Source organism: Stegodyphus dumicola, chromosome 1 (assembly GCF_044657685.1).
Source record: "Stegodyphus dumicola isolate Sdum_Otavi_A_Nest chromosome 1, ASM4465768v1".
Taxonomy (NCBI): domain Eukaryota; kingdom Metazoa; phylum Arthropoda; class Arachnida; order Araneae; family Eresidae; genus Stegodyphus; species Stegodyphus dumicola.
The window spans coordinates 223259604-223283892 of record NC_140768.1 but is presented as its reverse complement, the minus strand read 5'-3'; the positions used below and the strand labels follow the sequence as shown (position 1 = coordinate 223283892).

The 24289-nt window shown below is 33.0% G+C and overlaps 1 protein-coding gene across 2 annotated transcripts in view; it reads left to right on the top strand.

The window, feature by feature from the left end:
* The window catches only part of LOC118192456 (putative acyl-CoA dehydrogenase 6), an 89179-nt gene that overhangs the window by 11299 nt on the left and 53591 nt on the right, over positions 1–24289 (top strand). For both annotated transcript variants that reach the window (XM_035363432.2, XM_035363431.2), the window contains exon 3: positions 11392–11521. In XM_035363432.2, the coding sequence (XP_035219323.1) occupies positions 11392–11521 (130 nt within the window). The remainder of the gene's footprint in view (positions 1–11391; positions 11522–24289) is intronic.

Sequence of the window (24289 nt, the reverse complement as noted above, 5' to 3'; positions counted from 1 at the left end):
TGTATTAAAGTCTCTATTTACTGCTGATAATGCAACTGTTAATCGTGCTCTTGAGGCTATTTATCAAATTTCATTACTCATTGCTTAACTTGGGAAAAGACGTTATATAGGGGAGAATTGAATCAAACCATCAATATCAGCATTTAAAACTGTTCTAGAAAAAGATGACAAAGACGTTAAAGCTATGCCACTAAATAACAATACTATTTGCAGAAGAAAGATTAAATGAGGATATTGAAATACAACTTGTTGAAAAGCTGAAAACAAGAAAATTTTCGGCACAAATGGATGAACCAACTTTGAGAGACAGTGAAGCCGTACTTGTAACTTGTGTAAGATATATTCATAAAGGGGATTTTGCCGAAGAAATGTTCTGTAAATCATTAGAAAGCACCACTACCTCCAAACATATTTATAGTAAGCTAAAAAATTACTTAGATATAAAAAATATACCAATAAAAATATAATACATCTTGTACTGCACTTGTACTGGTGCTCCTAATATGATGGTTGAAAAATAAAATAAAGCACGGAATAAGAAAAAGGGTTATTTAAAATTGATAAAAGATGAGAATCCAGAAATGCTTCTTGTGCATTGTGTTATTCATAGAGAAAACCTGGTAGCTAAAAACAATTCGCCTGTTCTAAATGAAGTACTAAATTCAGTTATAAAGTGTATCAATGCCATTAAAGCTAGGACCAAATGTGAACGTCTTTTCAAGTTATTTTATGAAGAACAAAAGACTATATGAGACTTGTACTTCACACTGAAGTAAGAAGGCTGTCGAAAGGGAACTGCTTGGAAAGATTTATGGAACTATTTGATACTCTTAGTTATTTTTTAAGCGACAAACACCTGAAATGAAAAATATGTTAACAGATGATAACAAGGCAATTGTGAGTTATTTAGCCGATATCTTTGAAAAATTAAATATATTAAATAAACATCTTCCAGGAGCAAATAAAACTTATGATGCAAAAGGAAGATATGTGGTTTCATTATCTTTTATTGAATTATGTCAGGCATATACTATTTACCACAAAAATTTTGAAAAGTCTCATTGGCTCCAAAAATGTGACGTGACTACCGCTATACTTGTTATTGATACCACTATACTTGTTATTGTCGATAATCTGAAAATTTTATCGGCTGATTTAAAAGATTTTGTAACTTAAAACAAATTGATTTTCCAACTTGGATGATGCAGCCAATGCTAGTGGATTTGGCTGATATTTCAAATATGCAGTTAAAAGAAGAACTCGTAGAAATGAAAAATGATGAGTTAATTAAAACTTTATTTAATGTAAAAGGAGCGATGACATAGCTTTGTGAGGAAACCAGAATCAGATATCCAAATGCAACAAAATTTGAAAGAGAACTATTGTTACCGTTTCCAGCTTCATATTTTGCTGAATGCAGATTAATGCCATAAATTATTTGCTGCTAAAAAAAAAAAAGAAAGAAAGAAAGAAATCGGTTGGATATAATGAAACCGGGAGACTTTGAGACTCAAGTTATCTAAATTGGAATCTGACAAAAAATTTCTTTGCAGCAAGTATCAAGCGCAAGAAGCTCGTTAAATTTAAATAATAAAAATTACTAATACTTAAAATAAAAAACTTTCACTAAAATGAGTTTTTTCTTGAATTTCAGTCCTCCATGTTTTGAAAGTTCACTTACTGTGTTTGCTCACAAAATTTCATAGTCATTTCTTCCTAAAAGCTATCATTCAAGTTTCTTTTGTGAAAATTTCAATTTTTAAATATTAAAAATTATGTATATGCTAGGGGGAGCTTAAAACTTTTAGAGAGGATTACGTGGGACATAGCACAAAAAAGGTTGGGAAACACTGATCTAGACAGACTAGAGCAGTGTTTCCCAACCTTTTTTGTGCTCTGCCCCACCTAAGCACTATTACACTGTTATACATATAGCACTATTATACACTTCATAATATACTATAGCACTATTATACACTTTATCATACTACACTTTATAACTGAATTTAGTACTTCATTTAGAACAGGCGAATTGCTTTTAGCTAGCAGTTTTTCTCTATGAATAACACAATGCACAAGAAGCATTTCTGGATTCTCATCTCTTATCAATTTTAAGCAACCCTTTTTCTTACTCCGTGCTTTATTTTATTTTTCAATCATCATATTAGGAGCACCATCTGCAGTACAAGATGTATTATATTTTTTTATATCTAAGTAATTTTTTAGCTTACTTTAAATATCTTTGGAGGGAGTGGTGCTTTCTAATGATTTACAGAAGAAAATTTTTTCGGCAAAATCTCCTTTATGAATATATCTTACATAAGTTACAAGTACGGCCTCACTGTCTCTCAAAGTTGGTTCATCCATTTGCACCGAAAATTTTCTTATTTTCAGCTTTTCAACAAGTTGTATTTCAATGTCCTCATGTAATCTTTCTTCTGCAAACAGTATTGTTATTTAGTATCATAGCTTTAACGTCTTTGTCATCTTTTTCTAGAACAGTTTTAAATGCTGATATTGATTCAATTCTCCCCTATATTATGGCTTTTCCCAAGTTAAGCGATGAGTAATGAAATTTGATAAATAGCCTCAAGAGCACGATTAACAGTTGCATTATGAGCAGTAAATAGAGACTTTAATATTACTCTTTTTTCAAAAATTTACCTTTAAGTGTGAAAATAATTCAAATCTGAATTATTATCAGCATTATGTTTCGCCTTCAAATGTGCCTCAAGACGACCTAGTTTTATTGATTCGTTGGTCAGGCATTATTGGCATAAAAGGACAAAAGTTGACCGTTTAATGGACCAGGTATGAAACCAAATTTTAAATATGCCTTCAAATACTGACAAACTTTTTTTTTTGCTTGCACCCCTCATTTCACTAAGGGCTGAAAGAAATAAATATAAGATCAATATAAACAAAGCTTCCATTTAAGTAAAGACTAATATACCGGTTGCCATTCCTACAGTAAAAAATAAAATAAATTCGTTGGCTGAAATGTTCGAGAAACGTCTGGAAAGCATAATGTGTCAGTTATTCAAATGCCTTTAAAAGCATTTAAATGTCCATGCCTACAGCGAGAATTCTTTATAAAATATTTTAAATGCACCGCAATTTAAAAACGTTTTTACATATACGTCACTTACATTTTTCTTTATTTTGGGGAATAAAAAAGGAAATTAAAAAAAAAATTGACTTTATGAAACATATTTAGAACATCCTTTGTCCCCTTAAACTCTGGATGAGTCCATTTTCAAATTGCCCCCCTTAACAGTCACATTGCCCCCTTGTGGGGCGTGGGCCCCACATTGGGAAACACGGGACTAGAGGGACCATCACTAGACTAGGTTACCTGTCTAAATTTTAAGCACTAATCTTTTCAAGTATATTTTTACCCAGCAGTCAAACCATGTACTGTTCAAGTATAATATTATTTTTTGCAAATGGGAGGAGCTCTAGTTCATAGGTTTTATGTGAGGAAAGAATAGCTGCTTTTCACTTGTTCTGATAGTTGCCTTAGACATGCTGTTAAGTACTTGTGATAGGTCATAAGAAATTAAAATATTCTTGCGATTCGTTTAAGCTGATTAAATTTAATTATTGCTGTAATTTCATGCAGTGTCTTGAAAGTATTTTTATGATATATGAAAGAGTTTGAAACAATATAAACTGACGCAATAATGCCAAGTTTAAAGTAACTAAGAGCATAAACTTACCAATTTAGAAACAAATAAGACCATGGCTATACACTGTGGGGACTACATACTATGGCCGTAGTAAGGGCCTAACCTGTCATAATGAAAGGCTATGTAAGGACCATCCTAATGTGACTGTAGTTTAGGAGAGAGTCATCGATTCCGATTCCACAACCATACCTTGTCACCTTCATTAAATCAATGCCCTGTAGCTCTCATGTTGACCGATATGACACGAGTTAACTTCGAGTAGACCAAGTTAACCTCTTGTTAGTGGTTAACTTGGACACTAAGTTAATCACTAATAAGAGGTTATTAAGGTTGGTTTCCTTAACCCTCTCTAACATGCCTTCTGACTGCAGATATAAAGGTGTGGTTAGGGTTTTGTCGATGCCAAGTAACTTACAGAGTTCTTTAATTACTGGTGCAAAATTTCTTCCTTCATCAGAATGTAACTGAAGAGGTACTCGGAATCTGGAAATCCAATGCTGTATCATTACTTCTGCTACCATGACAGCCTTTTAATCAGGAATAGGATGTGCTTGAGGCTGTTCGGTGAAGTAATGAAACACAATGAGGATGTATTTTTTGCCATCAGCAGTTTGCAACAGAGGTCCCAAGATATCAAAGGCAATGCATTCAAAAGGCACTCCTGTATTGTAATGTTGCAGCTTCCCTCAGCTGGATTTCTTCAGTCCTTTCCAATAAGTATAGGCATCACAAGATTAGCACCACTTTTGCATGTCATCCCTTGCATTACTCTATTAGAAGCACTCTTGAACTCTATGTAACGTCTTTATTATTCAGAAGTGGCCACCTGTAAGACTGCTATGTAATTCTTTAAGAACGTCTGGGATCTTGGAAGTATTAACTGTCGTCATAAAACCTTTCCATTATCCGATCTGAATTTCCAGTATAAAATGCCACGTCGAGTATGGAGTGAGTCCCAGAGAGCCCAGTATTGTTTTGTCATAGGACTATCGATCGAAATATCCTGCCAGGTAGGTTGTTGAAGACTCTATTAAGTAAATTATGGGTTTAATGGCGCCAGCTTACTTCTTCGTCACTCCATGGGTATCTATCAGCCGATGTTGAAGTTGTAACCTGATGTATGGCCAGACTAAGCAGCTCATGTTTCTCTTTGCCCCTGGAACAATATCGGCAGCTCTGAGCAGAGTCTTGCAAACAAGGCGTCAGCATTTTCAGGTAAGGATCCCTTCCGATTATGGATAGTTATGTCCTCAGAGACTGAATGCAGTTAAAGTCCAAGGAAAAAATTTGTTTGTGTTAAAGTCCAAGGAAAAAAGGTCTAAACCGAGTATCCAGGGATGTGTACTATCTTCCATGTGATGGTAGGTGGCACCAAATGTGATGTTTGCATTTGACTTCCCATCAGCTTTGATTTTATCACCAGATACAGTCTGGAGGTTAACACAGGATGGTGTCCAAAGAATTTACCTTCCAGTTGTTGAGGCAAATCTTTTTAAATGGTGGTAACATTGGCTCCTGTATCGGTGGTTATATTACAAGAAACTCCATTGATATGACCCAGGATGAAGAGTTCATTACTGCTGCCACTCACTGCAGAGTTCTGAAGTGCTCTAAAATGAGGCTTCTCATCATCTTTCAAATTTCTCTCTGTGAAATGGCCACTAATTTGTTTCCTGTGTCGTTGCTGGGGAGTGGTCTTTTTTTTCGTGCCCCTGGGGGTTCTGCAATTTCTCAATACATCGCCTTCAACATCACAGTTCCAGCACTTTAGGTTTGGTTTCTTGTCACTTCTTTTCCGTCTCAAGGCATTGACTTGTCTGGCTAAATTGTCTGTCTTATTTTCCATGCCCTGGGTGTTCTGTAGTTCTATCATATCTGGTCTTTGGCACCACAGTTTCAACAGTTTAGAGTTTGTTTGTGGTCACTTCTGTATGCAAGCCATTGATTTGCTCGTTTAAATCATCTAGACGAGCAGTCAGTTGATCTATTGGCTCTTGGACTTGAGCAGTTCTGACTGCGTTGAGGTCTCTACGAGTTGTTTACTGGGCTGTCTCGAATTTCATGTTGTACAGTACAGCACTTTTTCAATCCTTGACAACTGCCATTCATAGAGCCTTCTGTATTTCTGGATCCCGGATGTCATCAATGAAGTACTGCAGGGACAGGATTTTCCTTGTTTCTGTCAGCCACTCCGAAAAGGCGAGATGAGACAGCCTTCCAACATCTGGGGTGAGCTCCTAGAGTGTTTCGGTGGGCATTTGTTGATGGGATTTTAATTGAAGCCTGCTATAATCTGTCAAACACTTCTCACCAAAGTGGAGGCCCAGCACACTGAATAGAGCTTTAAAGTCTAGCCTCTGGTTTTCGGGAAGAGTTTGGAGGATATCCGCTGTATCTGCTCTCAGAGAGATGGCAAGATGACAGGCCTTAGCTTGGGAATCCCATCCATTTGCATCTGCCACTATAGAAAATTTTGTCTTATAAACTTGCCAGGAGGTCTTACCATTGTAAGTGGATAGCTTCAAAGAGGAGCAAGAAGGCATGGGTAAAAATTTACAATCATCAGAATTGTTTCCTGCTGTTGGTATGCATTTCTTTAATGTGTCAACTTTTTTAGCAATGACATCGGATACCCTGCGTTCAATTTGTTGTTCAGATTTATCCTTGGATGGCAGAACTCTTTTTTCAAATTGTTGCTGGATTTCTGGTTGGATGGCTGAAACTCTTCCTTTGATTCGTTGCTCCACAGCAGAAACTCTCTCTTCTCCTTGTTCTTTTACAGAAGAAACTCTTTCTTCAATGTGTCCAAGTTTATTTTCAACAGTGTCTATTCTACCTTCCATAGCCTCAAACTTGTTTTCTATTATGTACATAATTTTTTTTTTATTTCTTCTTGACTTGCTCCAATCTTTGCTTGAACGGCTATCATCTCTTTTTTAATGGATTCTTGACCTGCTTTCATATGTTCTTTGCATGCAGCAAAGGCTGCTGGCTGCTGTTTTAATTGCTCCTCCATCGTTTTTGTCACTGACTTCAATCACACTCCTGACACCAAAATGTTTTATATGCATACAGTCTCATAATAGATTGAATGCACAAGTCTGATAATAGGTTAATAAAATTTATTTTTATGAAAAGAAATATTTCAGAACTCTGGCATTTTCCACAGAAATATTCGCACAAGTGTTCACAGTATCAGAGGTGTAGCTAGGGTTTTCAGCACCCGGGGACAACTGAAAATTTTGCACCCCTTTCTCTGTGCCAAGAATGGAAAACATTTCATTCTAAAATTTCGTAACATCAATTTGGCACCCCCTGAATGCTGTGCCCAGGGACAGATGTCCTGTCTTTCCCCACCCTAGCTACGCCACTGTACAGTATAATCAGTAGTTACACTTTGAAACTGGTAAGAATGTTAAACATAACACAATGCAAAGCTACAACTCAAAACAACAGTAACTAAGCAACTAAACTCAGCTGCTCTCTCTCTAGGCCTTTTATGGTTTTTGACCAGCTGCCAAGATTTTTCTAGTGCTTTCTGCTTCTTGAAATTACTGGAAAGCAATGAGAGTGTGGAATTTCAGTTACAGCTAACATAGTCGTCAACTGCATTTATTCAATTTCAGTACAAATTACGGTGCTACAGAAACTGGATCAAAATGTTGCCAAATGGTCACCAAAACCATTGTTAGCTTGGCAATATCTCGCCAAATTACTGAGATACCTATTTACTCAATGTTAAATGCACTTGCCTCTGTATTCTTACTTTTCCAGCATAGCCTTCTCTTAAAATTTGTCTCGCGCTACATTAGAAACTCTTTCTTCAATTTCTGCAACTCTGTTTTCAACCGTATCTATTCTGTCTTCCATATGTTCAAATTTAGTTTCTATTATGGCAGTAATTTCTCTTTTCATTTCCTCTTGACCTGCCTCATTCTTTTCTCGAGCTGATTTGATTGCCTCTTCCATCTTTTCTTTATCTGCCTTCCTCTCCTCTTTAATGGATTCTTGACTAGCTTCTGTATTTTCTTGGAATGCAGCAAAGGCAGTCACAATCTATCTTAGTTGCTCATCCATTGCTGTTGTCACCAGCATTCAATCCCACTTCTGACACCATAAAGTGTTGCTTGCATGTGGGTTTGTACTCCAGTGATAGGTTGATGAAATTTATTTTATCAAAAGAAACACTTCAGAGATCTAGAAATTTTCACAAAAAGAATTTTACAACTCTCTACAATACCACAGAGTACAATCAGTAGTTACACTTCAAACTATTATGAACGGTAAACACAACATAATGTTTTTTCTTGATTTCAAGCATAGCTATAGAGCGAAGCTAAACTGTAGATATTACTCGGAACACATGCTAAGCTTGTGTAACTAACAACAGCAACTGAGAGCAACTGACTTGCCCCTGTATTCTTACTTTTCCAGCATAGCTTCTCTCTAAAATTTTTTTACACAGAAAAATACAATTTCACATAGAATTCCACTAAAATCCTCTTATCTATGTACAAATTTCATAACAATACAATAAATCCTGTTGTGATTAACCACATACCTAAGGTGACCTCTTCTTAAAAAATACATATTTTTGAGAACATAAACAAGCACTAATACTTAATTTCATTGAATGAAGATGGCCACATCCACTGTCCATATATGATCATCTTAAGGAGGATTATAATTTTTCTTTTCATACCTAGTCCCTTTCAATGAACTATAGCATGTCACTAATGGCAAACACATCAGTCTGTAATAGAATGAAATAACAGTAGTCAGTTATATGAAACACACTGGTATGTAAACCTGCAAAATTTTCAACATTGTTAAAATTTAGCGTTTATAAGAAAGACTAATTGCAGATTAAAATTTTAAAATAACAGGCAGGTGCCTGCTTTAAAAGATTTGATGTTACAGAAAAGTAAAATTTTGTGTTAAAAAAAAAAGATAAACACAAACTCTTATTAAGTGATTTAGTTTATATTTTAATACAAGGCAGGAGTAAGAATAAAAAATTATAAATATGCAACAATAACAAAAGTCAGTGCAGCTTTAGAATGTCATGTCACTGGTATAAACCTCAACAGCCAGGCCTGGACTTTGTGTATTCAATACAAAGTAGAATTGGACAATCTGTTCTGGAACTGATTCAAAGAACAGATTTACTTTACTGAGCGAATTTACTCCAACTCCAGAAAGAAGATTTATAGCTCTTTTACAGTTTATAGATTGGAAGCATGTCAGAAATAGAGATCTACATTCCTGACACGTTATAACTTGAGAAAAAAAAAAAAAAAAAAAAAAAAAAAACAGAGCACTTGTTGAAAGTGGACAAGGAAAGTTTAATTCTGATTTAAGGGGAGAAAAGAATGATTATCCTCCCATATTAAAAATTAGTTTAATTATTATCATTTTCCAACTTCTGGTAAAATTTTTATTCCAGAAATCTGTGTTAGTTCTATGTAGAAAGGAGATTTTAGGAGATCACACAGCTCCAGTGATAGGTTGATAAATGTACGGTTGAAAGAAATCCGTTCAGGGAGTTAGCATTTGATTGAGTTGATTTTTCTGATCCCATAGCTCATTCAATTTTTTTTTTTTTTTTTTTTTCTCTTTGCTTCAACCTTGCTAATCGGTCCTGATCTCACCACTTGTTTGATTTTTTCTACTTTTCTCTTGGTATCCATCTTGGCTAATTGCTTTTGATTAACACCTCATTCCCTTGTTCATTTTTCATCAAGGTTATGGGGAATTAATCATAGAAAAGAATTGATTCATTTCATTGAAAGATTGAGTGAAAGATTTTGATCTAATCCCATAAAAGAATGATTTTGCCCATCTCTAACACAAAGTTATTATAGGGTTGCTATGTTACTATGTTGGATTTGAGTCCATTTTAATTGATAAACAAAATTACATCATTAAGCTTTAGCCAGATGGTTCAGTCAACACTAATTTTAGGAATAGGCTGTATGGATTATTAAATTTAAATTTGATGCCAGGTGTATTCAAAATTAATTTATATAAGTGGTTTTTTTAAATGCTAATAGTAAATTATGGGTTCCAGAGAAGCCTTTAGTCTGGATTGCAGAAATGTCTTCGTTCGGCAGTATTTTTAATAGATTTATTTCTCAACATATGGATTGGAATGACTACTTACACCACAAAGGCATGGTGGGAAATTAGAAAATTCCTTATATTCTCCCCAACTGGTAGTGATTTAGTCACCACATTTTTAATCAGGCACCACTTGTAGAGCTATTTAGAATTTTGTAAGTGGGAAGAATGAAAAAATCAGCAATGCCCTTGCTAAGATTCATACTCCATCTGCTAATACTAGCAAAACAAGCTATCACTTGTACTACAAAAGCAAAAATTCCTTTCATAGTTAAATTATAAATTAAAGTATAAAGTTTGTCTTGGTTCTGGCTGGAATTATGATTTTCATCAAAGCCTGAAAAGTACAGGAGCCAGGCTTTGGCTCAATTTAAGCCCTGATTAAGTCGTATTATGTCTGATAGTATGGACACCATATAATTATCATATCATTCCGGTCCATATGCCGAGAAATAAGTCCATTGAAAATATTGCCGAGGGGACACATTTTCTGCACCCCAAGTAAAACGCTTCTGGGAAAGTTGTAATGTTCTATCATCATTAGAATTTACTATCAGCATTATTAGCATTATATAGAGTTTGAATCCCAGAAAGGACATATCTGACTTTATCTTGATTTGAAAAATCTAACAGGAGAGCTGAGGCTTAATATTGATGTTATTAGTATTCACAGAAATGATGTTCACTTTCTAAGGTGATTACCATTTCTTTCTAACTGCTATAGATCACTATTTATTGTGACCATTTTCTGAATAAAGATTCTAGCAGCTGATTTATCTTGGCATAGTGTAAAATCAGTTGCTTCATTTCCATAATTCTTAAAGAGTAGTTTCACCTCTATAATTATGGAGTATTATGTGTTTAACAACAGTAATTGCATAAAAAGAATATATTTTCATGAGAGTGCAGATTTTGCAATTCATCTAGATTTCCTAAACTACTGTGTTTTGTAAATTGGTACTTCCTGATTATCTGCACTGCCATGAAAAATTTTTAACTTATTGGCAACTGAATGAATTAATGGAAAATGGTTATTTAGTTAATTTTAAAGCTTACAGGTACTGTTTAGTTCATAAAACAATAATGAAGGAAAGTGCTTTTTACAGAAGGAAGAAATTTTCTGAGGAAAAACAATAGTTTGTAAGGATAATATTCACATTCTTGCTGCCAGTGGATACTGTCGAGTGAAGTGATGGTTAAATATTAAAGCATGCATATCTGCAAGTACTCAGATACATATAAGGTATGCATGTATATGGGCTGGCAGTTGCTATATGTAATACTCCAAAATATAGCAGTTCTATTGCATGTTAAAAGCCGAGGTGCAGATAATCACAAAATTCCCATTGTTATATAAATATTGACCAACATAATAGTTATTGCATTTTTTAATGTCTACTGAGGTATATCAAGCATATTTTGCCCACTCTAGATAACCACCATATTTTATTGTTTAAAGTGTATATTATATCATGTGAAGGTATTCTGAAGGCTACAATCTTGGTATCTGATAGTATTTCTGTGTGAAAGAGTATGTACTGAATTTAATTTTAAATAAGATTTTTGTCTTTTTTATTAACAGAGTATGGGGGTCTAGGATTGGATTATTCATTCACTGTAGCATTTCTTGAAGAACTGAGTAATATTAATTGTTCTGGTGTTCCTATGAGTATAGCTGTACAGACAGACATGGCTATTCCAGCTTTAGCAAGGTAAGTTTGTAAATTGTTAATCATGTTTTAAACATGATTATGCCTTATGTAATTGTGTTATTATGTTTTAATTGTTAATCATATCATGTCCAGGATTAGCCATTGTTAACGGTGTAATGAAATCATCTGAAGTTATTCAGTGAAAAGTTGTATAATTCCACACTGTTTGAATTACACTCCAGGAAGCATAGACTTATCATTCCATTGTAACTTCAAAGTACAGTAGCCTCAAACTCAGATGAAGGTTTAAAATAAACCTTTTTATTAACATGTCAGCCTGACAGTTATGCAAAACGTATAGCACTAACAGAAAAAATAACACTAACAGAAAATTTTCACAGCTTGCAGGAAATTCAGTATGAAAGTCAAACTTAAGTAATATTGTTGGGTGTGAACCGGTTTGTAATAGACTGAATGCACACAGGTCCAAAGATAAAATTTATTTTATCAAATAAAACACTTCAGAGTTCTGGAACTATCCACAGAAATACCTGTATAGACACATTATCACAGAGTACAATTAGTAATTACACTTCAAACTACTAAGAACGTTAAACGAACGCAGTGCAAAGGGCACCTAAAAGAGGAAACTTTCATGGGTATCTCAATACTCCAAATTAACTCTGAACTAGCAACTCACACAACAACAACTCCTGAACTGATGCTGTCTCTAGTCTTACATAGTTTTTACCCCATCATCGATGTATTTCTAGTACATTCTGCTTCTCAAAGTTACTGGAAGGCATATGATGGCCAAATACAGCTAATATAATGTAGTGATACTAAAGGAACTTTTTGTTACTCACCAACCATATGCCCAAATCTCTAGCTCTAATCATAAAAGAGATTTTTCTGGACACAGTTACAACACTTCACGCTCCATCGCCGCCACGCTTGGTCAGATTTTTCCTCTGATGCAAATATCATCAGTGTTAATGTAATGAATAGCTGTAGTAATTGTTGTAATTAAAGGCTTCTGTTATTTAAAATCAACCATCTCCACATGTGTAATTCATCATACGCAAAAAACCCCGCCAAGTATCTCTATATATTTATTGTTGCACTCGGCAGGCAGTGGCATAGCTAGAGGGGGCCAAGGGAGGATATTTGTCCCCGAGTGCAGCATCCAGGAGGCACCAAATTGCTATTACAAAATTTTAGAATTAAATGTTTTCCATTCTTAGCAAACAGGAGGGTGTGTGAAATCTTCAGTTGTCCCCGGGTGCTGAAAACCCTAGCTACGTCTCTGTCAGCAGTCCATAACAATAGCAATCAATTACATTTATTCAATTACAGTACCTATTATGGTGATACAGGAAGCAGACTTAATGGCGCCAAGTTAGGCAACTTTTGGGTGACAAGAATTAGTCACCAAAAATGTTGCTGCTTTCAAGTATGGTGGTACAAGACAAGACTTACAATAGATTAATGTATGGGTGAACTTGCAATATATAATCATATGTGTTAAAAGTAGATATGCAGAGAAACTAAGTGAAATAATGAGCATATACAGAGGCTGTTCACACATTTTTTAGATGATGTATATTGTATTCACAAAACTAAATTACATAAAATTCTTGTGTTTTAAGTGTTCTATTTGACATCCCTTATTCTGAACTATCTTTCGACACCACAATTTCCAGGATAATAATGCCTTTTGAAGTGGCAGAAGAGGTATTCTATCCCATTCCTCCCAAACAGCTTTCCAGAGTCCCAACAGCTTTCCAGTGTTTGGGTTTTGGGACAACGTTTAGATAATGCAGTTTTTAAAAGTCCGAAAGCACAAGTGAAGGGTATGGCCTTGATACCAGTTTTTTGTTCCATTTCTTTTAGGAAATTTACAGTGGATTTTGATGTGTGACTGCTAGCTTTGTCCTCATGGAGTCTCACAGATTGATGGCACTGTGGGTAAAGCGATGGTATTTCATTCAGAAAAATTGGCGATAAAATATGTTCCTGATAGTATTTGGAGTTAATCTTGACATTTTTTTGCACTCTCTTTATTTTTAACTTGCCATTGTAAGAAAAACCAGCAACAATCATGAATCCCTTAGAAAAACTTTCTTTCGATTCTTTGAACCATGTACTTAAATTTTTTCTCCCCTTTTATGACAATAAATGGCTCTTTTTTTGTTACAGTCATTTAAATACATACACCCATGCTTCATCTATTGTGACAATTGTTTTCCATTTTTCTTTGGATAAGTGTTTCTCATATAGAATTCTGCAGCATGTCCTGTGTTGAGCGATATGCTTTGGAGGAAGATGATGCACATTGCGTTTTTTCGCTTTCTTAAGATTTAAATCAACGTTTATCATTTTGTTTACAGTGGACACCGAGCATTTTAATGATTTTGTAACTGTCCTTTGACTAGGGGGATTTTCTTTTAACATTAAACAACGTACCTTTGCAATAGTCGAAGCTGTCCATTTTTTCCTTGGATACTTGTTTGGAATTTTTGTCCCACTTGAGGCTTCAATTTGACGTTTTTTTCCTTTCTTGTTGATGCTATTACCTATCAATGCTTTAGATATCACAAAACCATGACTCTCACATCGTTTTTGGATAACGGAGTATGCATATTTCTCTTCGGAAAGAGTGTAAATGTAGCCTTCAAACCACTGCTTTGTTAAATTCGCCATTTTGAATAAAAGCAAAACTTTCAAGCCACAGACGATAATTTTGACTTTAAAACCCTTTAATGGTTTGATCCGGATTTTCTCATTCTTTTATGCAAGCTCCTTAATGGTTTCTCCCGTAATTTTGTCATTTTAAATATCTGCTTGAAAATGGATTGACCTGTCTTTTTGTTAGACTTAAAAGAACCGTCAAAAATGGATAGCCCGTATTTTTGTCTCACTTTAACCCCCAAGTGCCTAAGGGGACAAACGTCCCTCCAACCCTGATGACAATAGTTAATGAATGACCCTCAATAGCGCCGGGAAGTTTTATGATCAAGAACTCTTCTTGATGTTTTACAATAACGGCGAGCTTACACTGGTTCTAAAGTAATAAGAAATTTGTTACCAGTTAGAAAGTTAATGGAAGAGGAAATAAGAATTTCTGTTTTAGATGCTGTTTAAAAAATAAAAAAAAAATACAAAAAGGAGATTTTTATAGAATAAGCTTTTATTTATAAATCAAGTGATTAATAAATTAAAAAAAGAAAAGTAATTTAGCTATTGTTCTGCTATCGGAAGGGATTCAGAAATGTATGTATGCAGGTCATGTGCATGTGTCTGTGTATTTACATGTATACATTCGTATGTATATATAGGCGCATACATGAACATGTATGCATGTATATACATGCATACATACATATATTTTTTAATCCGATTCCGATAACAGAAGAGTACCATAATTTATTATATAGATTAATATTAATAAGAGATTAAATAATATTCTTTACAAAATTCATTTACAAATTTATATCATGAATAATAAAAAAAAGTTGCGCCCTATATATATTTTTGACATTGGAAATCAACTGTTTGATTTCGTTATTTGTCTGCACTTTTACAATCTTTGATATAAATTGCATATAAATTGAATATTGTAAAGAAGTTTAATTAATCTCTTGTTCCCATTAAAATATGCCATAAATTATTTTTTGCCTTTGGCTTATTAAGAATTTTATAAGTTTTCAATAAAAGCTTATGTTATAAATCTTTTTAAATTTTTATCTTTTTAATCTTAATAACTTATTGAAAAATCATTTTTCAAAAATGAATAAAAAATTTTTTACTTCCTATAAATGCCTGAAATAATCGAAAACATTTTCTGACTTTTCACTCAGAAATCAGAAGTTATGTTAAAAATATCATATCAATTTCAATTAAAAGAATATTTTATGTCGGTGCAAACGTTTAACTTTAACGGTTAAAGTTTTGACATTTGTAGTTTGTCTTGCAAATGAAAATATGTTCAAAAATCATGTCAACATTAAATTTAAAAAAATTTAATGGAATTTTATAAAATTTGTTTTACCATATATTATTATCATCCGCAGTCAATATGTTTACAAAATTTGAACTCGATAGCTTATCAGGAAGTAGTATAAAAGTCTTCTGTTCATAGCCCCAAATACCATGAGTGAACATAATATGTACTACTTCTTTTCAGAAATATTATGTTGTTTGAAAGAGGTCATCAGAAGAAATTTCGCATATTTTTAATTATTTACAGTCAAAAGTCGTTAATTCGGACACCCGTAATCCAGAATGATCTATAATTCGGACCTCAAAGCTACAAGCTTGTTGATAGATTTTTGATGAAATCGCCTTATTTTGAATAGTTTCATTCTTTTAGAAATATGGGTTTGGCAACAATTTTTCATCATATTTCTTATGTCACTGTTTTTAAGAGATTGGCATATTTCATTGTCATTTTATTATATATATACAGTCAAAAGTCGTTAATTCAGACACCCATAATCTGGAATGATCTATAATCCGGACCTCAAAGCTACAAACTTTCTGCGCATGTGTCGCATTGATGCTTGCGTGTAAGACCTTTACGGCTGCGAATATGCATGTGCGCATGCGCATAATACGTTTACGCATGCACGTTTAATGTATAACGGACGGTATAAGCTAAGCTAAAGTTATCTAATTCAGTTAATGTTGCAGATTGCGTTGTTCCTTAATCTTCGAATTGAATCCGGCTTATTATTTTTTGCAGACTGTTAGAGCAATTTTATTAAAGTAAGCTTGAACTTACGATTATGTCAAATAGAATTTCCAATATATATTTACTAATATGTAAAGGATCTACAAAGCAAAAGTATGTTTTGAAGTCCATTAAATGAAAAGTGGAATTGCTGCAAAAAATGGATAAAAGCATATCCTTCATTTCTCTAACCATTCCGAAATCTGTTTATCAATTTCATGCTGCTCTGCGGGGGGGGGGGGGATGCCAGGGCGCGCATTGAATTGGAAGTTGATCTGTCAGCACTATCCTTATCTTCAGGGCAGATGTTTTTATTTTATTTGGCTTATAATTCCTTACCAAATGTAGTATTTCATCTCGATGTACTCCGTCTTTGATATGATTTAAATCAAATTACTCGTCATTGTAATTCGCTTCTGATAGTGAAGAAAGTGACACAGAGGTTATTGAAAACAAAAAAATTTCAATTCACAAATTAGTCGGTATTCTCGACACAGCAATTATAGGACTTGAACAGCGGAACTTTGTAACTGAACAAGAAATTATGTCTGTTTATAGAATTAAAGAGAAAGTATTATCACATAAAATGAAGCAACTTAAACAACTCTCATGGAAAAGAAATGTTTAATAAAGTAAAAAAACAAATATTAAGCTTTCTTTTTCATAAATTTTGAAACCCTTTAGATCATAATTGTTCTTTATTTCATAAATTACGTTTCATATTTTTAATTATATAATTTCTGCATGCCATCTTACCAGATTTAAACTGATTATCCATAATCCGGAATCCTTGAAGTCCCGATGAGTCCGGATTAACGACTTTTGACTGTATATAACTACTTATACTTCGTGCATTTCGCAGCAGTTATTTCATTTGAAACATTTTTTTGCCTCTCTCACACTTAATGATCTTATCACCATTCTAATGAATCTCGAAGGCTCTGAAAAACCAAACTTTGAGTAGGTTCTCATAAATTTAACTTGATAAATACTATAAAAATACAACTGTTCTTATATGAGTAGCATTTATCGCCAGATGGAATGGTTTTGCTGGATTGCTTTAGTAATTGGTAGAGTTTCATACTGATTTTAGGTTCTTTTTTCTTAATTTTCAGTTGTTGTTGCCCTACCATCAACCTCTCGAGAGGACTTTCGGCTCGCTGAATATTTAGAGTGCTCCGATGCTGCACGGACAGTATACATTTACAAACATTCATCCTTCTCCGGGATTCGAGCCGGACCCTTCGACATGACAGTCAGCGATGCTAACCACTATACCAGCTGGGCTGCAACTTTCAGTTGTTCATGAGTCCATTAAAAAGCTCTGCTGCTTAAAAATATTTGCAGTCTAAAGCAAATTTGTTATTTACATGTTTTTATCTTAATATTTCTTTACAAATATAGACTGATAGCTATCAATACAGACGGGTTTAATGCATTTGGATTACGGCGAAGCACGCAATTGTTTATCTGTCCAAGAGGAAGGAAATTTTCTAAGATCCCCAAGAGGATCTGACTTATAGTCTTGTTCCACTTGTAAAAAAAGCCAAGAAAACTTCCATGCAAACAGCTCGTTGGCAAGGATTTGAACCTGTGTCGAGCTAGCTGTGCTTAGCGATTTTAGATGCTCTGCCAGTGGGGATCCGGAGTCTTATTTAAAATCTTGTTTTGAAATCTTCTACTCTAATTTAGTGTGATAGTTGTCATAGTATAAGGGTTAGGGTTATTTAAATATAACAAAGCATACGAGAGCTATGGGCCTTCGTGGAGCCCTTTCAGTGGGAAACTGGGTTACACATGTAGAAAACCACGAAAAACGAACAGTCAGGAATCCCGTCTCTGAGAAACAGAACTGATTATTTTCCTTTAATCTGAAATCTTAAACAAATAAGATAGAAAACAGCGCTTTTCGTGGAATCCATATTCAGTATACGAAATTTATTTTAAATAAGCTGTAAGCTTTAAGTACAGTTTTTGTACAAGCAAATAGTAGTTTCCTATGCTATTTGTCCCAGTAGATTGGCTGCCTCACTGTCGGTGGGAAAAAAGAAAGTAGTTTAGCTTTCGTATGTAAGTAACATGCTGACAAGCAGCTCACCCTGTATCATTCTGTATTAATTCATTAAATGAAGATTGGATCATCAGATAAATTTTACTTCTTCCAGTGCCAGTTACAAATCGTACAGCTGTTCAATAACATTTGAACTATATCATTAACGTTTCATATTACTAAAATGTACTTGTTCTTTAAAGTCCTTGTTCTGTTCTAAAAATAGTACTGCAGAAGTTTCAGAAATAAAGTACGATTTGAAGCTACTTAACATTTCTATGCATATAAAAAAGTAAAACTGTTTAAAATGCATATCGTTTAACACTTCCTGTTTTATTTGGAATTATATTTCAAAAATAAAACTCGTGTTGGTTACGACCCAAGCAATACTTAATGGGATAAAGAGCCATAGTTTGATAATGCTAGGATCATGCATTCAGTTTTTGTCGTTTTAATAAAATCCATTATGATACTTATGCTGGTAATTATAAACTTCATTTACGCATACAGAAGTATGATTAATACACTAATATCACAGAATATACGTTTTTTATGCTCTGACAAGTTTTGTCAAGATACCAATTTTTAGTTCATATACAAGTCGTAAATTCCCTAGCCAGATTCCATTTTTATATAAATAGATGCATAAAGGACAAAATGGAACAGTTAATTATATTTTTTATTCTTATACAAAATTTAATTCTTTTAGATATAATTTTTAATGGTAAACGATATTCTGCTAAGTTATAATGTAAAATTTATTATTAATAATAATTTATATCCTAATATTTATATCCTAATTTAATAATATTTATATCCTAATTTATATCACTCGAAACAGAATTGGAAAACTCATTCAAATCATATTTAATCAAAACATTTTACGCAGTTTTGGGAAAAAGGAATTTTGGGGTTTGTTTGAGTTTTAACAGTGAATTCAATCATTAAAACATTTTTACCGTGTTTCCTCATTTATAAAACATTTTTACCGTGTTTCCTCATTTATATAAAATTAGCAAAATAATTTACTAAATAATTCTTAGATGTAATAGTATTTTTGTTTATCTTTTGTTATATGACTAAAAATAATTTAAAAAGTGGCTGGTATTCAATATTTATTTTTATTTAATTATTTAATTACAAATACTTGGCTATTGGTACTTAAGACATAGTCTTTCCATATTATCACTTTTCTATTAGGCCTTGAAATTATGTTCAGGACCTAATAGAATTCGGAAAATCCTATGATTGCATAAAACTGCAGTAGGTGCTAATAATGACAAATTTTAAATGAAAGTAGAAATTTATTTAAATAGACTACAATAGAATAGAAATTTATTTAAATTGACTATAATTATCCTTATAATCTATGTCATTTCAGTACTATAATTTCAGTTATTAGCTTAAATACTGCAATTTAGTCATGTAATTTGTAAGTGGAAGTCCCACGATTTTAAATTTATGCATAAACGAGCAAATACATTTTGAAAGTTAAAAAATATATATATTTTACAATTCATTTAACTGAAACCGTAAGAATCAAAAGGGATTTTTGTGCATGTCTGCTTTATGCATTTAATGTATAAAATGCGGAAAAGTGAGAAAGTCCATCCAACACGGAGAAATAATTCTTTCTAGTCTGTGGTAAGATTGTATCAAATTCAATTAAAAATCCGTTTAAATTCGAAATGCTATCTCTCAAATCAACGAAGGAATACATTTTTGGTTTTAAATTCCACATTAGTAGCAGCTGTATAATAGCTAAACTTACCAAAATATTTGTAGAAAACCGCCAAAATTCTAGAAATTGCTATAAAATTCCGAAAAACATTAGGAAGATTATTGCTTGCCAATTCCATGTTGAAAAGATTAAGCATTTACGAGGATGAGCTCGACTGTTAACGGAGAACTTGTGGAAAAAATTCAGTGCTAAAATATAAATACATATGCCAAATTTTCCAAAAATTCCTCATAAATATTGTACTCTCATTGTAAATATATATGGACTTATAATGTGATGAAAAGAGTTGGTAAAAGAATGGATTAAAATTTAATTTCCCAAAATAAATTGGCCTACTAAAACTAAATAAAACAGAAAAGTAAATAGTAAAAAAATTTTGTAACAAAATAAATAACGATCTTTCTTAAAATACTGCACAATAAAACATGTTGAATAATTGAAAATTTACAAGCTTGGAAGCTAAAATTCTAAAATGATTTCAGAAAATTCCGACATCACATATTAAAAGAAGCAAGTCTACAAGCTACAAGTACAAAGAAAGAGGAGAGACGAAACTAAACGCAACAAGTACTTCTTGCCATTCAGTAGCGGGGAGGCAATTTTATGGCTTTTCCATCACACTAAGATGAAGCAAACATACTGCCCTAGACTGGGCCATCTTCAGAGATTTCAGAAAACAAAAGCGATTTTATTTTGGAGGGGTTTGTTGACTGACAACACGGCCATTTTCAAAGCATTTCGTTCCGAGGGGCGGGCTCATTAATGGGTTAAAAACATAGTACAATTGCAATTACTTCTTTTGCAGCAAACGATTTTTTATTACCGCTTACCAAAATTGTCTAAAAAATGTGCGAACAACATCTGTACGTTACAGCAGAAGATAACAGGATTATCTATCAGTTTTTGATTTTCATGACTGTTTTTAGCAAGTTGGTAATAATAAATTGTTAGTAGTTTGACTTTCAGTTCCTGGTCAATTTTGGTGCTATATGCATATCATGGCGAATCCGCTATGTGGCGTTCTGTGCCGTTTGGAGTTTCTTTCTATTAGTACGACATGAGTAAGCCTATACAAGGCATGCATAACATAATATTGAATGCAAGATAGATTTGTAAATGTATAGCTTGTTGCAGGGGCGTAGCTAGAGGGAGGCAAGGGGGGCATCTGTCCCCAGGCACAGAATCCAAGGGGCACCAAACTGATATTGCGACATTTTAGAATTAAATGTTTTCCATCCTTGGCAAGCAGTAGGAGGCGCGAAATCTTCAGTTGACCCTGGGCGCAGAAAACCCTAGCTACAACTCTGGCTTTTTGTCAGTAAATAGAAGGCTGTATTGAGCAATTAAGGAGAAGGGTTGATTTGGGAAAAAAGTCTGTGTATTTCCTTTAACATGGGCAGATTTAGAAGCATAAAATTATATTTACAAAAATGAATGAATAAGTAAATAAAGCAGTGAGCTACTGGCAAAATTTTCTGTTTCATGACTATATCTTAAAAGTAATTTTTTTTAAAAAAATGTGTTACATAATCAATGATAAAATTTTGCTGACCGTTGTTTTCGATTTTTTAAACTTTTTTTTAATTAAAATCAAGTTTAAAAAGCTAATTTTAATATTTTTTTATTATTCTGAACATTTAATTTTTCTGCATGATATTGCTTTTTTTTTTTGTTAGTCTAGTTACCTGTGCCATTAAAAGGCATCTAGAGCTGATAGTATTCTGATATGTTATATCAGGATTCATACGGTCGTTAAGAGTCCTTAAAAGTCCTTAAGTTTTTTTTAATTGATTTTTGGTCCTTAAAAGTCCTTAATTTCGGCCAAAATAGGCAGAAGGTCCTTAATTTTAATCATCTGAAATTTCTGTTTGTTTTTATGACTGTCATTTGGAGTGTGAATTAGCATTTGAGGAATATTTTTGGCGATTCGCTGACAAATATGTTCTTTGAAAATATCTTTTGAATGGGTTATAATTTGTTCCTATTTCTAATATAAATGTCGAATAGAGTTTCTGAGCAAGAAGTCAGACATAAGCATTTCATTTTTTCTAATGAAGAACTCTTAAACAACTTTTCGCTTTTGGGGATGTAAATTCTTTTATTTTTTTTATTAAACGTTTCTAAATTTGGCGACTTATCAACATTTTGACGATTTTAAGATCAGTTTGTATAGAAATATTTTAATTCCAAGATCTGGTCATTTTTTGACGACTTTTTTAGAACATTGTAACATTGATAAATTTCATAAAAATAATGGTAATGTATTGTATATATATATATTTAAGAAATCACATTAAAGTAAAGCATTTTTATTTTTCTCTGTCATATTATGAATTCCATTTTGGCCACTTATACAGTATTTTGAATCTGAAAAATAAGCAAGGTATAATGCCATAGCAGCGCAATTTACGAAATAGTTCTTAGCAATAGCAAAATAGCTATGTAATTAATAAAAAATGTCTTTTTAATTTTTTCATGGTAAGAGTTTTCCCATGTAATTGTCTCAGAGTATGCATCAGTTTTCTCTATAAAATTAATTTTACAAGTTTTTCTTCCGATTTTTTTTCCCCCAAAATATTTCTGGCTTTTTTAATTTTTCTTTAGGATTTTAGACATTGCAGCTTGGAAAGTTTAGAAAGATTTGAAGGCAAGATTTATAAACCCACGATTCTACGAGATTCCAGAAAAATGTGACAGAATGGAAAATGTCTCCATGATATTAACACGTAATTTCTTACTTTTTGGAGAACGTCTGGAAGAACAATGAAAACATAATAGTTGAATGTTTTAGTTCTGATACTAGAATTTTTTTCTTAGCATTTTTATCTTCCCTTTATTTTCTCTACTTTTCACTAGACACAAGCATGGAAAATATAAAAAATGCTTCTAATCTTATCATAAGGACAGGCATCATAGAAAAGAATTTTTTTTGTTAATAAAGAAATTGAAAACTGACAATTTAAAAGATTCATCTAATATGTCTTAATGCATCATGCACAGGGTGGCAGTAGGCATTTTCCCACCAGATGCAATCTCTGTGGATCCTAAATTCTGGCTCCAATGCCTGCTCTAAATTCTAAAAATTTTGCCATTTCTAGATTTCGTTGCTCGGTGTATCATTAAATTTTAAAGATTTGCCACACCAGCTCTGTAACCGGACCTTACCATATGTATTTCATATTTCTTCTGAATTTTCATACTTCTGGAGAAATAAAATTAGCAGTTTTATCTTTACATTCTAAATGCATTTAGTCTTTAATAGTGAGAACATTGTTTTGCATACTGAGACAAATTTTTAATTGTTAGAAAAAATGCTTGAAGAGAAGAAAGTCTATATAAATTAGCCAAAATGTCTGGGAAGACCTTAAGTTAAAGAGATGCATAAATATTTTGTTGAGTGTTGTTGTTACGAAACATAAATGGTTTGTATCTTTTAATGTGTAATTATCTAATATCGTTTAAGAATCAATGTCATGAATTACATGTATTTTAAACTGTGAAAATTTATTAGATTGTGATTTTAATAGGGCTATTTTAACAAATATTGTTAAAAAAGAAGTAAGATTTAATAGCAACCATGTAAATCCATAATGAATAAGGTTATTCAATACCTAATTTAATTACTTGTAACTAACTGCTTATTCTTAAAAATTATCTCTGCATGTTAAAGCGAGTTATTGCCTTTCATTTAACCCTTACTGTGGTCACAAGATAAAACACAAAAATGTAAAAATTCATGTAAAACTTATTCTTCGCATCTAGTGAGACTTAAAATAATGCAAAGCAACTTATCACCTCTGGTTCTTTAGTGGATTGTTAGAACCTTAATGTATATTAACTGAGTTACAAGCCCTAGAACTCTACACAAAGCTATGGCACTAGCTCGTCAGACAGAGCCCAGCTAACTTTTAAAACTTTCCAACTGTGCTTATATCAGGCCTTTCAGGTTTGTTCTGATCGACAGATCTCTCTGTAGGCAAGCAGGAGCTGTGACAACAGCCAATCTTTTGTTTTGAATCATGCTGAATGTGATTTTACATCTCATTTTAACCTATGTCATTTGACATAAAATTTACCTTCTATTTACTAAACTTCTAAGTATGTGGCAAAATGAAACATAAAAGAAAAAAAAAAAAAAAAAAAAAAAAACCAATAAAAAGCTAATTGTTAGTAAAACGTAAATAAAATGTCCCTAATCTTCTTTCAAACTATTACTTATTTCAAACTATCTTCAAACTATGTCCAACTATTATACGTGTAAAATACTTAATACTACCTGATAAGCTTTATAAAGTGGATTTTAGT